This window comes from Epinephelus moara, chromosome 13 (assembly GCF_006386435.1).
Source record: "Epinephelus moara isolate mb chromosome 13, YSFRI_EMoa_1.0, whole genome shotgun sequence".
NCBI lineage: Eukaryota > Metazoa > Chordata > Actinopteri > Perciformes > Serranidae > Epinephelus > Epinephelus moara.
In genome coordinates, this window is record NC_065518.1 from 23298408 (window position 1) to 23318241 (window position 19834).

General features: G+C 41.7%; 1 protein-coding gene across 5 annotated transcripts in view; it reads left to right on the forward strand.

The window, feature by feature from the left end:
* Window positions 1-398: 398 nt before the first annotated feature.
* LOC126400128 (WD repeat-containing protein 49) overlaps window positions 399-19834 on the forward strand; it is a 28520-nt gene continuing 9084 nt past the window's right edge. For 2 of the 5 annotated variants that reach the window (XM_050060629.1, XM_050060631.1), the window contains exons 1-17: window positions 399-833; window positions 1927-2173; window positions 2328-2474; window positions 4928-5050; window positions 5140-5311; window positions 5421-5467; window positions 5563-5700; window positions 5875-6063; window positions 7706-7897; window positions 7993-8466; window positions 8616-8765; window positions 11499-11683; window positions 13536-13675; window positions 14351-14499; window positions 14601-14812; window positions 18839-18984; window positions 19722-19774. In XM_050060629.1, the coding sequence (XP_049916586.1) occupies window positions 763-833; window positions 1927-2173; window positions 2328-2474; window positions 4928-5050; window positions 5140-5311; window positions 5421-5467; window positions 5563-5700; window positions 5875-6063; window positions 7706-7897; window positions 7993-8466; window positions 8616-8765; window positions 11499-11683; window positions 13536-13675; window positions 14351-14499; window positions 14601-14812; window positions 18839-18984; window positions 19722-19774 (2835 nt within the window). In that variant the 5' untranslated portion in view covers window positions 399-762. Of the gene's footprint in view, window positions 834-1926; window positions 2174-2327; window positions 2475-4927; window positions 5051-5139; window positions 5312-5420; window positions 5468-5562; window positions 5701-5874; window positions 6064-7705; window positions 7898-7992; window positions 8467-8615; window positions 8766-11498; window positions 11684-13535; window positions 13676-14350; window positions 14500-14600; window positions 14813-18838; window positions 19701-19721; window positions 19775-19834 lie in introns of those variants that run through there. The other 3 variants (XM_050060632.1, XM_050060633.1, XM_050060628.1) reach the window with 2 other exon arrangements.

Sequence of the window (19834 nt, forward strand, 5' to 3'; positions counted from 1 at the left end):
CCACTGGGACTTGGGTACCTTCATTAGACATGGTGTGAGGCCAGTGTGGCTCATGCTCATTGAAGTGGTGAATAAGAGTGCTGTGGGTTGCCTGGCAATAATTAAACTGCATTCGTTATAGAAGTAAAACTATGACAAAGAATCATTGATTTCACTCTTTTTAAGTTGGAATATATTTGCACAGGATATATACTTAAGTATATACTTCAGTATGATTTAAAGGACGTCATCATAGGCCTTATTATGTTGGAACAGCTGAACTGTCCCTGTGTGAAAGTTACCAATATTAACTCTCCTGGGTGCTTCTGACTAACTTTGCGTTTATAAATGATTAATCCACCGAGGGCCTGTCTGTAGGGTTTGTGGCTCTGTTACCCCCAGCAGACTTTCAGTTATTTTGGACACACTCATCTCTCCACACTCTCCTCACCAGCGATGTGTTGATTTACCCCCTCTCTGAGCAATCAAACTCTTGTGACGGATGACTTATTGATCCGTGGACGTGGACATTCCTTCCTTGTTTGGAGACGAGAAGCTTTGTTTGAGGACATCAGGTTTGCCTGAAAGGCAAGAGGAAGGGATGGCAACAAAGGCCCTGGATGTTTAGACTCAGAGCATGGTGACGATCTCAGACTGGCCTCAACACTTGTAGGTGCTGCATCTTTGGACTGGATGTAAAATTCAACGGGCAAAGATGGAGCAGTGTTTGGTGATTGGAAGAATTTAAAGAGGGTTGAACCCAGTGAGGCTCCGGTTATCAGTATGAATATCTTAAGAAACAGAAAAAATCCATGGGTGCTCTATGAGACAGAAGTGCCATACAGCAGGTTTTGGTGAGTTTTCTTTGGCTTGTTGATCACTGTTAATAAACTGTATATGACCTGTTACTGCATACAAAAGCCTGTTTGTCAGTTTTACATGTGGTATGTAGGCTATACCTCACAATACTTCTCCATAATGTCATACAATTTGTCTATATTGTGTGACATCATCTCACATTTTAACATCTCAAATCTCTTCCTGTCAAATAAAAAAATACTGTGAAATATATATGCCAGTTTCAATCTTCAGCTGACAGTACAAGAAGTCATCTATTGAGTTGTACATTTGCATCTCTCTGGTTCAGATTCACATATTTTCTCCACTCAGACACTGACAAGGATTTCTTCCACCCTTCACACACAGTGTCGCCAACTCTTTGAGACACAGCTGCCATTTCTAACCTCCCTTTTCAGCAAACTAATACACTTTTATTACTTAATTATTTTACGGTTCCATTAGCATTAGTGAGAAATGTGTATGATGTAAAGGACCACTCATGCATGTCCTGATGGACCTGGAAAAGAGCTCACAATGCTGAGACATGTGACTTATTGTTCCAGCTTGGAGTCTCCCTGAGCAACGGGGCCACACAGGAGCTGCTGGTGGTGAAGAACACTTTGATGTTTTAAGCACATCCCCCAAAATCGAACTTATTCCCCATTCGCAACATTTACCAAGTGCACTGTTCAGATCACATATATTCCTGTCACTTAGTGGATGTTTCAGATGGATATACATCATAAAGAGTTTTTTGAAAGACTGACTTTTGGATCAGCAGTGTATTGTCCCAAAGCTGCCACTTGGGAGTGCTGCATTCATTCATGCTGTGAGGCAGTCATTGATGGAATTAATAAACAGTCAAAACTTATTAACAAAAACTATAAATAAGTGATGCTAAGACAACAAATTATCCCCAAATAATCAGTCTTTGGCCTCTGTTGGCTTCAATCCTACATAGCCACACTGTCTTTACTTCTTTCTTTATGCTTATGTCCTCCATGTTTTTCAAGCAGCTGTACACCTGCACACACAAGAATTAAGTAAACTGAAAAATTACCCAATTTCCGCACAAATTAATATTTTCTTTTATGATCAATGCTGCAGTGATCCAGCCTGTGGAGTAAGTCCTGCAGAAAAATTGAGCCCTGAGCACCTGCAGCACCTAAGAAATGCATTTACCCATCCAAAAGCTGGAGCACAGACACATGAAAACAGGCCGAAAGGAAGGAGTAGAAGGAACAGAGGAGGAAATGAAGAGCATGGAATGAAATTCGAAGAGTTCCGGGATGTTTTGAGGTCTGTGGTCGGTCCAGATGTTGAGGACACATGGGTTGAAAGGTTCTTCGGTGAGGTAAGGAGAAATAAAGAGATGTCTATGAGAAAGTACATTAGCTACATACTTTACAGGCTGTAAAATAGTGTAATACAGCCCACCCATCAGCATAAACTTATTGTGCCAACACATGTTTTAGGATGATGATGTAAGGCCATTGTTTCATATCCAGGTAGATATTCGCTGTACCGGGGAGGTGAATTGGCAGCAGCTTTGTTCCTACCTGCTTTTGGAGTACACTGAGAGAGAAAGAGCCTCCATCCCCAGAGCTGCTCTCCTGGACTCCCAGCCACTGATGAGACACTGCTCTTATAACAAGGTAGAAATCCAACATTCAATATCTGGTAATATGAGAAGTAAGTGTGCATATTTGTAGGATGTTCCAGTGGTTAAACATATACACTGAAAGGCCAAATGGGGGTGCCAAATTTAATGGTTTTTTGAAAGACTTACAGATCTGTGTAGTTTTGTGTAGAGACAGACTGCACCCACTTTGTGTCTACCTGCTCAAGGAATGCAGAAGCTAGGTTAAAGGGACAGTCCATCCAAAAATGAAAAAATACCTATTTTTCGTCTTACCTGTAGCACTATTTATCAGTCTAGATTGTTTTGAAGTGAGTTGCAGAGTGTTGGAGATATCGGCTGCAGAGATGTCTGCCTTCTCTCCATTATAATGGAACTAGATGCCAACTAGATGGTACTCAACGTGCCTAAAAACACATTTGAAAAACTCAACAGCAATGTCTCTCTCCAGAAATCATGACCCGGTTTCTCACGATAATCCACAGACCTTGTTGTGAGCAGTTTAATGTAGGAACTATTTTCTTTCTACTGAACTTCACTCACCAACCGTATCACCGCGCGGAAGGAGGCATGCATCTCTTGCTAGCTCACCTAGCACCACTGAGCTACCTAACATTATAGCTCAGCAGCTGAGGAGGATGCACATTAAGATTTAAATGTTGCGCTGTCACGAGTACAAGTCTCTCATCCATGAGTAGATGCACACTTCCTTCTGTGTGGTGATACAGTTAGCAGGTGTATTTTGGTAGAAAGCAAAAAGAGCGCTCTGGGGATGATGTTTTCCTGTTTTTCTATTTTTCTGGGCTAAGTTACTGTTACCCAGGTCCTCTCGTCAACAAGCCTATGGGATTTTTCCATTGGATTTGGATTATTTGCTCAAATTAAACACTGTGGCAAACAAACATTTATGATACTTACATGTTTTGGTCTGCAAGATAATCTTCACAAATGAACACCTCTTTTATGATTTTTGAAGCCAAAATTCAATCACCAGAAGTAAAAAGCTAATGTTAGGCTATTGAACTACACCACAATCGTATGAATTAACATCGCCACCACAACAAGGCTGTAAAGCCATGTTTGGCGTGATGACATCCTGGAGTGTCATTTAGCTATCAGCAGCTGCCTTTTTTAAGACACATAAAGCTTCAAAATTCACAGGTGTGGTACTAACTGACAAATTTTATGTTGTACAACAAAACGTGAAACTCTCTGAAGCTTGTGTTATCCAAAGAAGTCATTTCAGGCATCTTAACCAAAAACCCACTGACATGTGCAAAAACAGTGCAAAAACACTAACTCATTTCCAGGTTTTACGACTCATTTCTGGGGCACTCTATAGTTCCTACATGAGACTGCTCAAAACAAGGTTTGTGGGTTATCTTGAGTCATAATTTCTGGAAAGAGACATCCCTGCTGAGTTTTTCAAATGTATTTCTTACCTCCTTGAGCACCATAAGCAGTGTCATCTGGTTTCATTACATTCAAGAGAAGGCAGACATCTCTAAAGCTGATATCTCCAACACTCGTTACCTCACACCAAAACAATCTAGATTGATAAATAGCACTACAGGTAAGAGGAAAAAATATGTATTTTTAAACTTTAATAAAGACTTCAATAATAGGTAGTTTTTGAAACCTTACTCAGTCAAAGCCTAACAAATAAATGTAGCTTCGATAAAACAAACATTCCTACACTAACTTACATGTAAGTAACCCCAGCTTATGTTACATTTAATGTAAAAAAAAAAGGTCACTAATAATGACAAGCCTACTGCAAGAGTATACAGGCCAGTCTTATTCTTACCAACTTACCAGTCAGAGGCTTTCAGCAAAGTTCACTGCCTAGCACCAACTGGCAAAGATAGCAGTTATGCTAGCTGGTGACGAAAGTCCAACGTTAGCAAGCTAAAGCACCTTAGACGTTGTCAGAGACCAAAACGAAGTTAAAAAAGAAAGTGAATATCAGATTTATATTTGTTAGGTGGACAGAAACAGGGCTCCAGTGGAGAAAAATGTTGCATTGTGTCTGTTGCCTGTCTGCTGTATGTGTTAGCAGTTAGCTAGCATATTAACAACGTTAGCCAGCCGTGTGTGTTGTTAGCCAATGGAGGTTTTCTGCCCCAAAACGAGTTTTGTTTTTGTCTGTCTCTTGTTCCCAGGTTAGATATCTGCCCTGGGCTTTAACAGTAATCTTTTTATATAGGTTTAAAACTTACAGCACATATACGTTTTTATAAATGATACTTAAAGTGTTAGCTGCCAATGCTATAAGGCAGGCTGAGGCATATTGATTGCTCCAGAAGTTGCCATTAGCATCCTCTGCGGGGTGACAAGTTTACTAGCTGCACTCAGTTTTCTAATTTTCTTTTCTTTGCTCTTCTTATGCATCATTTTTCTAAAAGTAATACTTTTATTGCTCCAATGACCTTTTTTTAATTCATTATATTTTAACTCATTCCTCCACAGCGGGAGCCAACAGCGCGTGTGGTTGCTGTTTCCCACCCTCCTCCGCTCCGCTATGTCAGTGTCAGTAAGGGAGGCCAGATCACTGTCTGGAGCAGCAGCCTACACATCCTCAAAACCCTAGGGGTGAGTGACATCATGGTACTACTTTTACATTCACATGGAAGCACAACACACTCACTCACACGTTTTATATTTAATTCTATTTAATGCAGCTTGCTGGAGATCCAACAGAGGAAGTGGCCAACACCAGGAGATTCAGAGGCTGGACCACTGATGCTGTCTCTATGGGCAATGTCCACAAGGTTGCCATAGCAACCGACTGCAGGGACTTGCATTTTGTCAATGTCTCCATGGGCAGTTTGTTTGAAGATGTCCACTTGTTTGGTATACTTGATTGCTGTTACTAAACTGAGCTGTTCACTAATAAGAATCAGTGACTGTACAATAATCCAGATTTTCAAGTGTTAACTCTTTGTCTCGTCTTTGCTCCAAGGGTTTCGTAGTCTCCCGACTGCTCTTTGTTACTGGTATGATGTTCAGGTAGGACCACTATTCCCTTGATATGTCCTTTTTTGCTTCACAAATGTACTCGAAAATCAATAAACTCATCACTTCATGTGGTTTTTCCCTCAAAGTGTCCAAAGCGACCTTCACTGCTGCTACTGGGGGATGAAAGAGGAGGTGTACATCTCATGTGGTTCCTGAACCCATCTAAAGGTCTTTTCAAAAATCCATCCAAGACAGAGAAGGGCCCGCAGAGGATCTTTTTTCCAGTAAGCATGGCCTTGTCTATTTAATTACTTAGCTCAGTCTCTGGTTCTTGCAGAGAAAATTGCCATGCAAACCCAAATTTTAAACAGTGTAACAGTGAGTCAGCAATAATAAGCACTTATTGACTTCACACCATTTTACATATAAGCATTTATTGTTATCCTTCGTGACAACAGGACCTCGGTAAACACAGCGACATGGTCTCCTACCGTCACATCCCCAACATCCACCAGGAGCCAATCAACAGAGTGATGTTTGAGCCTGACGCCAATGTAGTCATGACATCATCAGAAAGTGACACCACCTCTGTGGTCTTTATGAATGTGTCACTGAAGCAGGAGCCTTATATTTGGAAACTTAAGCAGGTAACCGACAGTGAAAATGACACAGTGTGATTTTGTCTGATGCTAATAGCAGGTTATTATGTGTTGTGTATTATATAATAGTGCATCATACTTTTTTCTTTTGGTTATACTTGTATAATGAAAGTTTTTGTTGTTGAATTTTTAAGAACTTTCAGAAACACATGTTCAGGTTTAAGCACTCAGTGATTCAGTCTCTCAGAATTCCAACTCTTTCCAGATATTTATTTCTCTATTAAAGTTGAATGAGAAAAATGACAATAAAAAAACAGGGAGAGAGTATAATGATTTTTGTCATTATATAGTTTTGATGTGGATCAAGGTCAGATGAACACATGTCACAGTACTCTGGTCTGGGTGACCCTGTCCTAATTGGGTGGGTCAGAGTTTGGAAATCCACTTTCACTCCATTAAAATTATTTAGAAATCAATAAATGTCCTTACATGGCAAATGCAAATAGTGCATCCCCCATTCACTGAATTATCCCGAGCCAATTTTATGTAGAAGAACAAATATGAAATGTGAGTCAAATTACTTATTTCTAAATTTGATTCTTGCTCAGCACGCAGAAGCAGACGGTGCCACTGACTGTGGAGAGAAAAAGTAATGCTACTGCACAAAATGTTATTAAACTGGGTGGTGATGCTTCCTGTTATTCACAATGGGGGTTTTTTGAGCAAGCACGCTCATTTTATACTCCAATTAACTGTCTGGACATTTTAACAATGAAAAAATATTGAAACCAGCTGACTTTATTTATATCTTTAGAAGCATGAGCATGCTTTATTTTTCAAGGGACAGAGCCACTAAGGAGACGGTTCATCCCAAAATCAAAATATATATTTTTCCTCTTACTTGTAGTGCTGTTTATCAGTCTAGATTGTTTTGGTGTGAGTTGCAGAGTGTTGGAGATATCAGCTGTAGAGACGTTCAAAGCACAAAAAATACATTTGTAAAACTCAACAGCAATGTCTCGTTCCAGAAATCATGAGCCGGTTACTCAAGATAATCCACAGACCTTGTTTTGAGCAGTTTCCTGTAGGAACTATTTTCTTTCTACCGAACTACACCCGCCAATTGTATAATCAGGCAGAAGGACGTGTGCATCTACTCATGGATCAGAGGCTCGTGCTTGTGACAGTGCAAAATGTAAACATTAATGCCATCCTCCTCGGCTGAGCTTTAACGTTAGCTAGCTCAGTGGTGCTAGGTGAGATAGCAGTAGATGCACTCTTCCTTCTGCGCAGTGATGCAGTTGGGGGGTGTAGTTCGGTAGAAATAAAATAGTTCCTACATGAAACTGCTCACAACAAGGTTTGTGGATTATCTTGAGTAACTGGGTCACTATTTCTGGAAAGAGACATTGCTGTTGACTATTTAAAATGTATTTTTTTGAGCACCACAAGCCGAGTACCAACTAGTTCGATGACATTCAAGAAAAGGCAGACATCTCTACAGCCGACATCTCCAACACCCAACAACTCACACCAAAACCATCTAGATGGATAAACAGCACTACAAGTATGAGGAAAAAGATGTATTTTTGATTTTGGGGGTGAACTGTCCCTTTATACACCAGTTCATGTGTATCTGCATTAAGCAACATATTCTGTATCCCATCCTGGTCTTTTTGTCTCATTTCAGGGAGCTAAATGTTTCGACTACAATGCGTCTCTGCAGTTGCTAGTCACAGGAGGTTGTGACCGAACAGTCAGACTATGGACTCGATTTGTGACCACACGTCCCGTAGCTACGCTGCTGGGTCACCGCACCACTGTGTTGGATGTTGCAATCTACCAACCTGTTGGGCAGATCTTCAGCTACTCCAGAGATGCTGTGAGTCATTAGAGATGATGCTTAGATCTGTTTTACGCAACATGATCACAACAGAGCTTGTTTATTTTTAAGTGAATGAATTGTTTCTTTGTCAGGAGCTGAGGGTTTGGGACATTTCCAGTCATCACTGTTTGAAAGCCGTCTCCCTGCAGTTCCCCTGCCAGCAGCCAGGTCGAATCCCAGAACACGGCAACTTCCCCTTCCTGTTGCTGAGCCCTCCTCTTCCTGAGCATACACAGTCTCATCTGGTGGTGGGATGCAAAGATTACCTGGCCCTGCTCAACCTGGCTGAGACAAGAAGAGGAGGGGGCGGATGGCTGACAGATGAAGAGAGGGAACCGGGACCAAAAATTCAAAGTGGTCCTGCCCTCTCCTGCGCTTTGTACAACCCCGCTCTGAGACAGGTAGTGACTGGACATGTCGATTCATCTATGTCTCTGTGGGATGTGGAGACAGGAAGGAGGCGACTTCAGATCTTAAACACTCATGGAGAGGATGCCGTCACCTGCATGGCACTAGACTCCTCCCACAAAAGACTGATTACTGGGGCTCGCAATGGCACTGTTAAGGTTTGATACCACTTCTCACTATCAGTTTGTACAAAAATGCTGAATTTGTTCCAGTTGGTGCACCAACAATGTGTATACATATTTATTTCACATATATGAGAAAGTCAGAGAGAAAGAGTTTGTTAATGAGAGGATCGTTTCCCCAGCAGGTGTGGAACTTACTAAATGGCCTTAATTTGCACAAACTGGAGCCTGTCACCAATTCTGAGGTCACCGGGTTGACCTGTCTCCATGACAACAAGGTGCTGGCTGTGGGGTGGAGCCAGCGAATCGCTCAGTATGACATTGCAACTGCCAAGGTAAAATGAAACTTAAATTGACAATCCACAGCACTCTCACATAGAGTGACTTTACACCAGGCTGAGAATCAGTGTTTCCCTGCCTTCTCTGGTTGAATGTTTCAGGCCTGTTGCACCTGTAATCACACATAACAGTGATGTCACAGGGAATAGATCCATGTAGTATCACTACATCAAAGTGTGAAATTCAACCCTTGAATAGCAGCAAAACAAGATTTTAAGTTACTCTTTAACTGTTTACTTTTAACTAACACAACAAAATAAATAGAAGGGAACTTGGAGAGCACACACCAGTCTGCCAAGGCCAATAGTCCAGTCTTTACTGATATGCACATCTGCAAGCACAACCACTGTATCGCTGGATATATTTCCAAAACTATAAGAATTATGTTAAAATGCTGTTGTGCATTACTGAAACCTTATTACCTCAGCTGTGCATTTATTAGGTATTTTTACAACAACATTAATTTTATTGCCTGCTCTTGGGAAGCGTAAATTTTTCCTTATATGTCTGCTGGGTTTTATTGCAGATAATTCACATTTGGATGCGAGTAAGAGTGTAATTAGTTGCATAGCCTATTATGTGTGTACTTACGTTTCCATAGCCACAACTTAGTTTGAGAAAAAATGTCAATACAATTGTATCAGTTCTCCCTGAGTGCTCTATAGAATCTGCTTTCTGTAATCCTCTGTAGGCGTCCCCTACAGAGGATTACTGGTATCTCTGAATGTGGATTGTGATATGGAGTTGTTGGATTCCTAAAACTGGCTGTTTTGGCACTACCGAACTTCACTAACATCCACTGGATTTGAAGATGTATGGCAGTTATTACACTGAGGCCAAATGCCCTATCTAACAATATTAACGAAAGTGAAAAATAATTAGCGTATTCGCCCCATGAGTTAGATCTGCTCCAAAATTCTGTCTTGGCTCACGCTACAGCCTTACACCAAGTCTCATGAAAATTGGGCCAGCAGTTTGTTGTAATCCTGCTGACAAACAGACAAAAAGAAAAGCTGAATCAAAAACTTACACTTGTTGATGGAGGTAATAATGAACCATGATATTCCAGGTCTTACATTTTTCCCTTTATTTTCAATTGAAAGTCAAGATACAGAATATTTAAGGTACCAATTTGTACAACCTTAACACATAATAAACATTTGTAACACCCATTTTTTTGTACAAATTTGAAACTTGCATTGTTCAAGTATATTGCTTGCTAGCAGTGTTGTTCTTCCTTGCTTTCTTTAGCGCATTGCCGCAGGATACCTCACATAATCAAACTTGAAGTAAGAAAAAATACAAGACATTCTTAATTTTGTGCATGTCTGGTAGGTCTTTTCAGGGAAAAATGCTTTGCTGGACAAAAAATACTTTGTCATGTTTCTAACAGTAAGAGCCATTTGTTTAGAAAAATAGGATAACTGCAGTTAGCGTGAGCAGATATCATTACTGGACGGACAAGAAAGACAGAAACACAGCATTAAATACATTACAAGAACTTTAGATTGACAGGCAATTCCGGGAAGTGCAGCACGCATATTCACTAATGACCAAAAATCTTAAATACATCAAGATGCACACATCGAAAAGTCTTAGTCTACACGCCTTTGCTCATCCACAAGTTCTTCCCCAGATGTTGAATGCTGGATGATGATTCCCACACAAACAGCTGTCACCATAGTGACTAATCTGGTACAGACTTAAAACACTACATTTTTGTTAAGAAACAGTTTGTCGTTCAGCCTGAGAAAATATTTCCTGCAATTGTAGCACAAAGTGTATTTGAATAAATCCAATAAATATGTAGGTGAATCTGTGGTATCTTTAAATCAGACCTCTTGTGTCTTTTTATTGTTAGCAATGTCTAGAACGTTTTAGAGCATAAAAAAGATTCACCACATCCACTGACACATTTATGCACGCTGACACTCTGGTTATAAGAAATAAAGATGAAGCATTGCCAGTGCCAGTATAAACACCAGTATGACCTGCAACATGAGACAAAAGTCTAGACGTGCATATTTTTACACCTCAAATTCTTGTGTTACATTTTACCTCTCAACCTTTAACTACCATCTGCTCTGCGGTTGGATTCATCCCTCGACTACAGCAGTAACATTCAGTATTCATGCTTCTCCAGCAAATTCCCAGTCCTGTTTCTCCCCTACTCATAATGTTTCTCACTGTAAAGCCCCCTGTGTCAGCAGAGCCAGGTCTGCGAGAAAACATTTTCAGTAAAAAATAAACAAGCAGGTGATGTTTGTTTTTTTTGAGAGTAAATGATATCAGTGAATGACGTAAATTACATTTACACACGCACCTGCTGAGATCAAAGACATCCGTGCCATGCAAGACATCTGCGGCAGTATTTCTCTGGCGTCCATCATGCTGAGCCTCCGCGTAGTCCATTTTAAAGAGCTGACCTCAACACTGTAGCCCAGAGGTGTAAACAAAATCAGTAAAGCAGAGAAGGAAATAGAGCTGCTTTCCACAAGGCAACACAAACAATTACATGTGATTTCAGATCATTTGCAAACTGTCACATGGTGAGAAGTGATGTGCAAGGAGTTGCACAATTTCAACCAACAAGCTCAGGCACACAGTGGAATACAGCACAGGACTATTGATTTTGAACCTGAATATTACATTCAAATGTTTCCTTCATTTATGTAATCAGTAACAAGCTTTGCTGTTGTTTAATATTGCCATCTTTACTGTACGTATAGGATTTGTATGTAAGAGCTGACATGTCATGGAAGTCCAGCGGTGTCCACAAATCAGACATCTTGGCCGTGTGTCAGTGCTCTGCTCTGGGCGTTGTTGCCACTGCGAGCCATGATGGAGAGGTCATTATCTGGAGGCTTGAGACGCAAGGACCAGTGCTTCACTTACAGAGACGGACACAGAATGGGTGAGAAAATGTAGCTTTGTGTGTGTTATCTTCAAGTGGCAACTGAAGAATTAAGCCGACACCAAGTGCCAAAAACTGCAGTTCCTCAAGTGACCTCTTGAGGCCCCAGATGCCAGTCAGTCCCCATAGACACCCATGTTAAAAATGCCCAAAAACACATGTTAAAGTTCATTCAAATATCGTCACCTCTTGTTAAAGCCTTGCGCAAGACTGTTTTCCTAATCCTGCTCCTGCACACCCTGGGTGTAGCTCCCGCCTACACCCGCAAACACTTTGACCATACATGCCCACACAAGAGATTGATTATCAATAAATTGAGTCTTCTACTTTGCCACAGGGAAACATTTCATTCATAATTACAGTTATTCTGGTGTCCCTGGGGTTCAGTGTTATTATTATTATCTATAATATGCCCTGCTTTTCTTTTGTATTGTAATGTCTTGCTTTTATCTTATTTTCTACTTCACTTGTTGACGTCTCCATCCTTCAAGTTAATTAATCTCTTGAACCCACATGTTTTTTTCGACGGCCTGCTCCCACAAGCAGCAAAGATAAAACCAAGTGTTCCTACGAGGTTTGTGTTGGGTCCCGCAGGACTCTTGGGATCCCAATCCCAATGCAGTCCTGTACCTCAGGTCACTTCTGGCTCTAAATATCCATGTTGGCTATGGCCAAATGCCAAACTAGAGGCTTTAAAATGGGAGCCCACAAACCAATGGGTGACGTCATGGTGGCTACATCGATTATCTTTATAGTCTGTGGTCGACCTGCTAAGATTTGTAACCGTCCCAATATAAACTCATTTTGAGCAAGCTAAAATTTGTCTCCTCACTTCATCACTTGTGATATCATAGGCACCACTGACCAGATGTGGGATACTTGATGTATCTTACAAGTTTTGACATTAATCAAACTGACACTAATCTTTTTTTATTACTCTCCAAAAATGTTAAGGATAACACAATAAATTCCAAGACTTTGTAACTGATTATATTTACTCAAGAAGTGTACTTAAGTAAGTGTTTGAGGTACTTATTTACTTTTCTTAACTATTTCCACTCTACGCTACCTTATACCTCAACTCCACAACACTTCAGAGGACAATATTGTACTGCATTAAAGAAAAACAAACATATAATATGCTACGAAATGCAATGCATTGTTAAAGAATAAACCAATGGTTCCTAAACGTTTATTTATATAGTACCTTTCAAAACACAGTTACAAAGTGCTGTACAATAAACTAAACACATTTAAAACACAAGGAGAGTAAAGCAAATAACATGTCCCATGGTCATGAGCTCTGGGTAGTGACTAAAAGAATGAGATCACAGATACAAGCGGCTGAAATGAGTTTCCTCTGTGAAGTGGCTGGGCTTAGCCTTAGAGATAGGGTAAGGAGCGCAGACATCTGGACTGCTCCTTTGCATCAGTTGGGTCAGTTGAGGTGGTTCGGGCATCTGATCAGGATGCCTCCTGGGTGCTTCCCGCTGGAGGTGTTTCAGGCACATCCCACTGGTAGGAGGCCCAGGGGTAGATCCAGAACACACTGGAGGGATTACATATCTCATATGGCCTGGGAGCACCTTGGGGTCCTCCAGGAGGAGCTGGAAAGCTTTGCTGGGTAGAGGGACGACTGGGGTGCTTTGCTTGGCCTGCTGCCCCCACGACCCGGCCTTGGATAAGCACATGAAAATGGATGGACAATATGTCATAAATGTCATCCAAGTAAAAGATTTTAAAAAAGTGCCTAGATGGAAACTATACAATATTCTCATGAGTACTGCATCCTTAGTGGGTGATATCCTTTGTTATTGCTTGTTTATTTTTTCCTCTGCTCATGTGCATCCAGAACCTTGCCCCCTGTGGACAGCCTCTTGTTCCTTCAGCATCGGGCCAGCAACAGGAAGTTGAGGAACAGAGGTGTCCTGGTGTCATCGCAGGCTGGCTGTGTTTGCTTTTGGAGCATCACTGGACAGACACACGCTTACGGTGAGTGGGGAAGAGAGAGGTAGGGTGGATGCTTAGTGTATTATTCAGAAGAATGTATGAAGAACATGAATTTAGAATAAAACTCTCCCAGTATGAGGGAGGTCGAAGCACCAAACTGTACGAGCAATTGACAAGCAGCTGTCAGTTGTAATGATCCTCCCATAAGATGGATTTACAAACAGCCCGAGCAGTGACAGTTAGGCTGAACTGTCGACTTGGCCTCCTGCCTGTACCATTCCTGGCAGCCCACAACTATGTCTCTTTCCAGATCCCATCTGTGTTTAGTGGTGTGGGATTCATGCACTGTGACCGCGGCATATGTGTATGAGCATGCATGGGTGTGTGAGTGAGCCAGTGTGCATTTGTGTGTGTGTGTGTGTGTATATGTCTGTATTATGTGTCCATACATTTTTCTAGCAGAGAGGAATTTGAGAGCGTGACATAATAGGGAGATGTGTGACATAACATTAAAGGGTAGCAATTTGCCTCAGAAGTTCAGACAGTGTTCTTGAAATTGGAACATAATCTGACTATAACTACATTTATACACATGCAACTTTCTCCTTGTAGACCCTCAGGAGCCCAAACCTACAGGAGACTCTTATAAAAATGTAAATGCATGCATTATGTTTGGAAAACTGCATGAATAAAGTTCTTTTTTTTTCCCTATTCCAGGCCAGTTCTATGCTCCACAGCAGCCAGGTGAGCGTGTGCTGTGCCTGAGCTCAGATCAGACTACAAATACCATCCTGGTCTCCGGAGACACAGCGGGCTGGCTTCAGATCTGGGACATCTATCACTATGCACTGGACATCCAACGCGAGGTGAGTGTATGTCTTTGTGTGTGTGAGGCAGTGCGAATACATAAAAAATGTATGCTGTACTGTATATCCCTCTATACCTGAGGTGTTCTCTTTCCACACAGCCAGCTTGTGATCGTCCTCCTCTGCTGCAGTGTTGGAAGGCTCATGAGAGAGCATTAGTAAGTGTGGAAGTCCTTGAGGTGGCTGACAGATTGTTCATCCTCACAGCCTCGGCTGACGGCTCCGCTGGACTGTGGACAAAGGACAGTGGACACGTGGGTTCTTTTGGGCAGGAAGTGATGTGGAATATCAGTGACCCAGCTACTTACCAGAGGTGTGGCTCATGAGCTTGTCTCTGTATCTCAAGGAAATATATTAAAGTCCCTCTACAGACACATTTATAGTTTACTTACTCTAATTTTGTTTGGCATGGTTTACCCACATAGTTTTAAACAACTCTGAGAAGTCTTTGAGAAATGTACTTGGGATAGGTATTGCTTCACTTTCTGCTTTCTCCAGCGCTGCTCACATTAGGTTGACTGGTGAAAGAGAAGTGCACATCAAGATGGGTAGCGTTAGCGTTAGAGGAAACATCGGAGGGATTCATTCATAAATGTTTAAGCCTCATTCCCATGTTGTTAAATACCAAGGCTTTGAGTTGGTGGTTCGGTCCGACTACCAACCCAAAGCATTGGTATTTGACAAACTCGTAATAAGATTCAGCTATCTACTATCCTTCTCCAGAGTTCCATAGGGGCAGCTGTGGCTCAGAGGTAGATCGGGGGTTCGAACCTTGGCTCCTCCAGTCTGCATGTCGAAGTATCCTTGGGCAAGATACTGAACCCCAAATTGCTCCCGATGGCTGTTCCATCAGTGTGTAAGAGTGTGTGAATGGTTACTGAGTGGCAAGTGGCACCTTGTATGGTAGCCTTGGCCACCAGTGTGTGAATGTGTGTGTGAATGGAGTAGTGTAAAAAGCGCTCTGAGTGGTCAGAAGACTGGAAAGGTGCTATACGGTGCAGTCCATTTACCATTTACCATACAGCACCTTCAAATACAAGAAACAAAACACAAATAATGCCACAGTTTGATCTAAAATTTAATGGTGGCTAACTTTTCCTAATTTGTTAAACCTACTGAGGGTTAACAGATTGACTCTGTGTGTCGCTTTTAGTGTGCTAACTCTTCCATGGTTGAGGCCATAAATGCTAAAAATGACTGCACACATGCTGTCCGTGAAGGATACTGGATCGTAAAGTCCAAATTTTGAGGATGACGTGTGTAAACATGGCAGCCTTTTTGGGATTTTATCATTTAATTCCGCCAACACATAGTAGAGTGTGCAGGAGATGTCCAAACAAGTAATGATGTCAACAGGGAATGCTTGGTGCCAAATTTAATATAGAGGAGTGCGTCATGGTTGAGTGCGTCCTCCAAAAGAAACTTCCCCCATTGTTTCCGCAGACATTCGAGTCTTTAATAGAAACTTCAGTTTGGTTAAAGGTCACAAACTCTGGCTTGGCCCAGGCCTTTGCTGTGTGCTTGTCTGTATTGCTGTCACATGTTGGGTAACATGAACCAAAAAGGAGAGAACACTCTGAAGTAATGAAACTTAAGAGAGACGACAGAGTGCAGTGAAGTGACAGACAGAGTCAGCACATGCTTAGATACATGTGAGAGCGAGGGAGAAAAAGACTGTGGTCTGAAAGTCAATTATGTTGTTTGCATCAACTTGTCTCACGCTCTTGCTGTCACTGCCTCTCTGGCTCCTGATTGGGCAACCGTGCACAGAGTGCTGACAACATTTCAGTGTCTCTTCTGTAGCTCTTGCATAAGTGTTGTGTAATTCAGATTTTTTTTAGCCATGCCAGAGCTGCGGCTCCAAGGATGGCATTGTCGGTCGGTCAGCCGAAGTAAATCTTGCAAAGCAAATGACATTTCCATCAGCCTCAGCTGTACTTTGTGTTTAGTGATAATTAGCAAATCAGAGTCCAGCACAGATCTGATTCTCAAGACCCGCTTCCAAACCAAAACCGCAACATGTGTTACAGCTCCCGCCCCACCACCCGCACATATGACCAATTAGTTCTGCAACCCAACCCGACTCGCCAACACAAGATCTGCTGCCTGACCCAAAACCACAAATGCTATAACCATGCACTCGCTATTCCAAAAAATTAGTTAGGCAGCACATTTAAAAGTGATCATTTGGGGATTTTTTATACATGTGAAACTAAGATAATATATTTTAAAATGATGATTATTCAGGCAATACAATTTAAGTGAATATTTTTTTACTTACTCACAGAATACTGAGCGGCACATCTCCACAGTTAACGTGCCTGTTAGTAACGCACCTGAGTGAAGCAGCTCAAATATTCCAGCTGGCTCAGATGACAGAGCTGACATAAAGGATAAAAACATTAAAACAGTAAATCAATTATCATTATTCTCATTTTATTTTGATATATGCATCTTCTAACACCCACATTCCAACCCATAGGTTGTTTTTTCAACCTGAACCAAAAAATAGGACAAAATACCACAAGCGAATCATCTATTTTGCGTGTCACCTGCCAGGTATCCAATGCAGGATTCTGTAGCAAACGTTAGCATGCTAACATGCTAAACTAATAACATGATCAACATTATACCTACCTGTTAGCTTTGTTATTGTGGGCATGTTAGTATGCTGACATTAGCATTAGTCTCAAAGCGCTGTGCCTGGAGACTGTATGTGAAGATGAACAACACGTCTCCACATACTCCTGTTCTACAAAAATGGAGCTAAAGTGCTGTGGATACGGCCAGATATCTTGAACTTTTGGAGTGAGAGTCTGTGCAGTAGCATTTGAGAAGTGGAACCACAATGCCAAGTTCCCACCCATACACTCGTCCAGGGCCATTGGTTGCAAGCACACTGATTAACACTCATTGGTGTCAACTGTGATGTCACAAACCCCTTTTTATACCATCAAATAAAACAAGAACCACCTAAAATTATAGAAACCATCTTTAGAAAAAAATTATTTGACATGTTCTTTTGAATTTTTTCTAGTTTTGCCCATGTCTCATCAGCTAACAGGGAGGGGGCGGGGTTTATGACCCCTACTGCAATCAAGATGTTTTGACTGTCATACTGTTCATCTTTATATACAGTAATAGAGTGCTGCAGGGATGATGTTTTTGCAGGCCCATGCAGAAGTTAACATTGCCCTTGTTCTGCAACAAAAAACCCAATGGGATGTTTCCATGGAATTTTGGATTATTGCAGAAAACTAGCTCAGTGGCGAGCAGAACTTTATGATACTTACATGTTTTTGTTTGCCAACATAAGCTTCACAAATTAACACCACTTTTAAAACTGAAATGTAAATGCAATTGCCAGAAGTAATAGGCTAACATTAGGCTATAAACGAACCACACCATGGTTGTATGACTCAATGTCACCACCACCACAAGACTGTGGAGGCTGTTCAGTGTGATGACGCTCTTAGTCTCATTTGGCCACTGGTAGCAACCACCTTTTTGTAAGACATCTAAAACCTTCAAAATTTACAAGGGTGGTATTTACTGACGCCATAGGACAAAACGTGAAAGACTCTTAAGCTTGTGTTAACCAACCACAGACCTTATTTCAGGCATCTAACCAAAAACCCATTCAAAAAATAAATGGCCTGTGAGACAAGGGTGCTAAAATGCTAACTCATCTCCGGGTTTAAGGACTCATTCCTGCACCACACTGTAGACTCTTAGACTTGTTTGGGCTATGTGGATATGTCCAGTCTTTTGCCTTTTGCCAAGCAGTAAATACTGTATAGGACCACGTGTTTTAATAATGCATCAGCAAGCGTAAACAGTGTAAACAGCAAGTGCATTAAAGAATTCCACATATACATAGTTGCACAAGATGTTGTCTTCAACGTAGAGGCTGCAAAACTTTCCCACAAAAGTCTTGAACCTTTCAGCTGTCTTTCAAACAGTTAATCAGTGTAAAATTTCAAATGTTAAAATTATGATCAGTCAGTTTCAATTTACCCAGGACAGCAGTGCTAAAATACGCACGCACACTCACAGATACACACACACACAGAAGGAGCACACAGAGTACTCAAGTGCAGGCCAAATTCACCACAGAACTGGAGAACAGTTCTGGTTTAAATCAAACCTAACAACAAGCACTCGCACAGATATCTGACTTTGTGACAAAACATTATCCAGCAGAGATCACTGATCCTGTCTCGTTCAGTGACATGAACAAAACTGGGAAACCTGTCTAATCTAAAGTAAACAGCTTTGTGTTTGCACAAGTGAGTTCCCTTCAGCAAAGAGCAATATAATTTGGTTCTGACATCGACAGGAAGACACAGAAGAAACTGACAGAAGCAACAGAAGACACAGAGGAGAGGACTGAGAGTGACGAAACAGTGCTCAGCGAGGTCAAAAGTCGAGAGCCTGACCCCACCAACAGGGGTCAAACTTCACAGCAGGAATGCTGTTCTGAAGGTAATCATTCGGTGCAAACAGGTGTTTTGAGGTGCTGTAAACACACACACATACGCAGATGGCCTCTCCCTGACCCAGGCCATCTCCAGTCACATTTGGCTGTGCACTGGGAATCTCCCTTCCAGTAATTACCACTTTCGCCAGAATCCCTCTACACATGTGTGCGGCTGCTGCTGCTGCTGCTGCTGCTGCTGCTGCTGCTGCTGCAGAGAAGGCTTTAAACGTACAGGTCGGGATGGCCTTCCAAGCTAATTAAACCTGATACTCTGATTAAATCATGTCCAATTTCACCACATTATGAAGAGAAGAGTCAGAGCATTCTTCACATTCTCCTCCTCTGAAGTCTGGAGCTCAGCTTGGGAACATTTGGGCAATGTTCTGCTCCAGAGATGCAAGCCAGATTGTTTAAAAAAAAAAATTAAAGTGCACAAATGCTCAAGGTTTGTGTGTGTGTGTGTGTGTGTGTGTGTGTGTGTGTGTGTGTGTGTGTGTGTGTGTGTGTGTGTGTGTGTGTGTGCGTGTGTGTGTGTGTGTGTGTGTCTGCAAGACATTTCCTACACTTTCCTTTCACTGTCTGCCCGTTACACAGAGCTTGCCAAAATAAGCGATTAGCTGTGCTTTCTTAGCAACCACACCCAGACACAGTTACACACACACACACACACACACACACACACACACACACACACACACACACACACACACTAACTAATGGTGTCTCCTGTCATCCACTTTAGCTTCGTCCAGCAGCCCAGCAGAGAATGACCACAAGCAACCTCAGCAACCCATGGTAACCTGCAAACACACAATCTGCAGCCGATGAGTGTTAATACCTGTCATCCTCATCTCA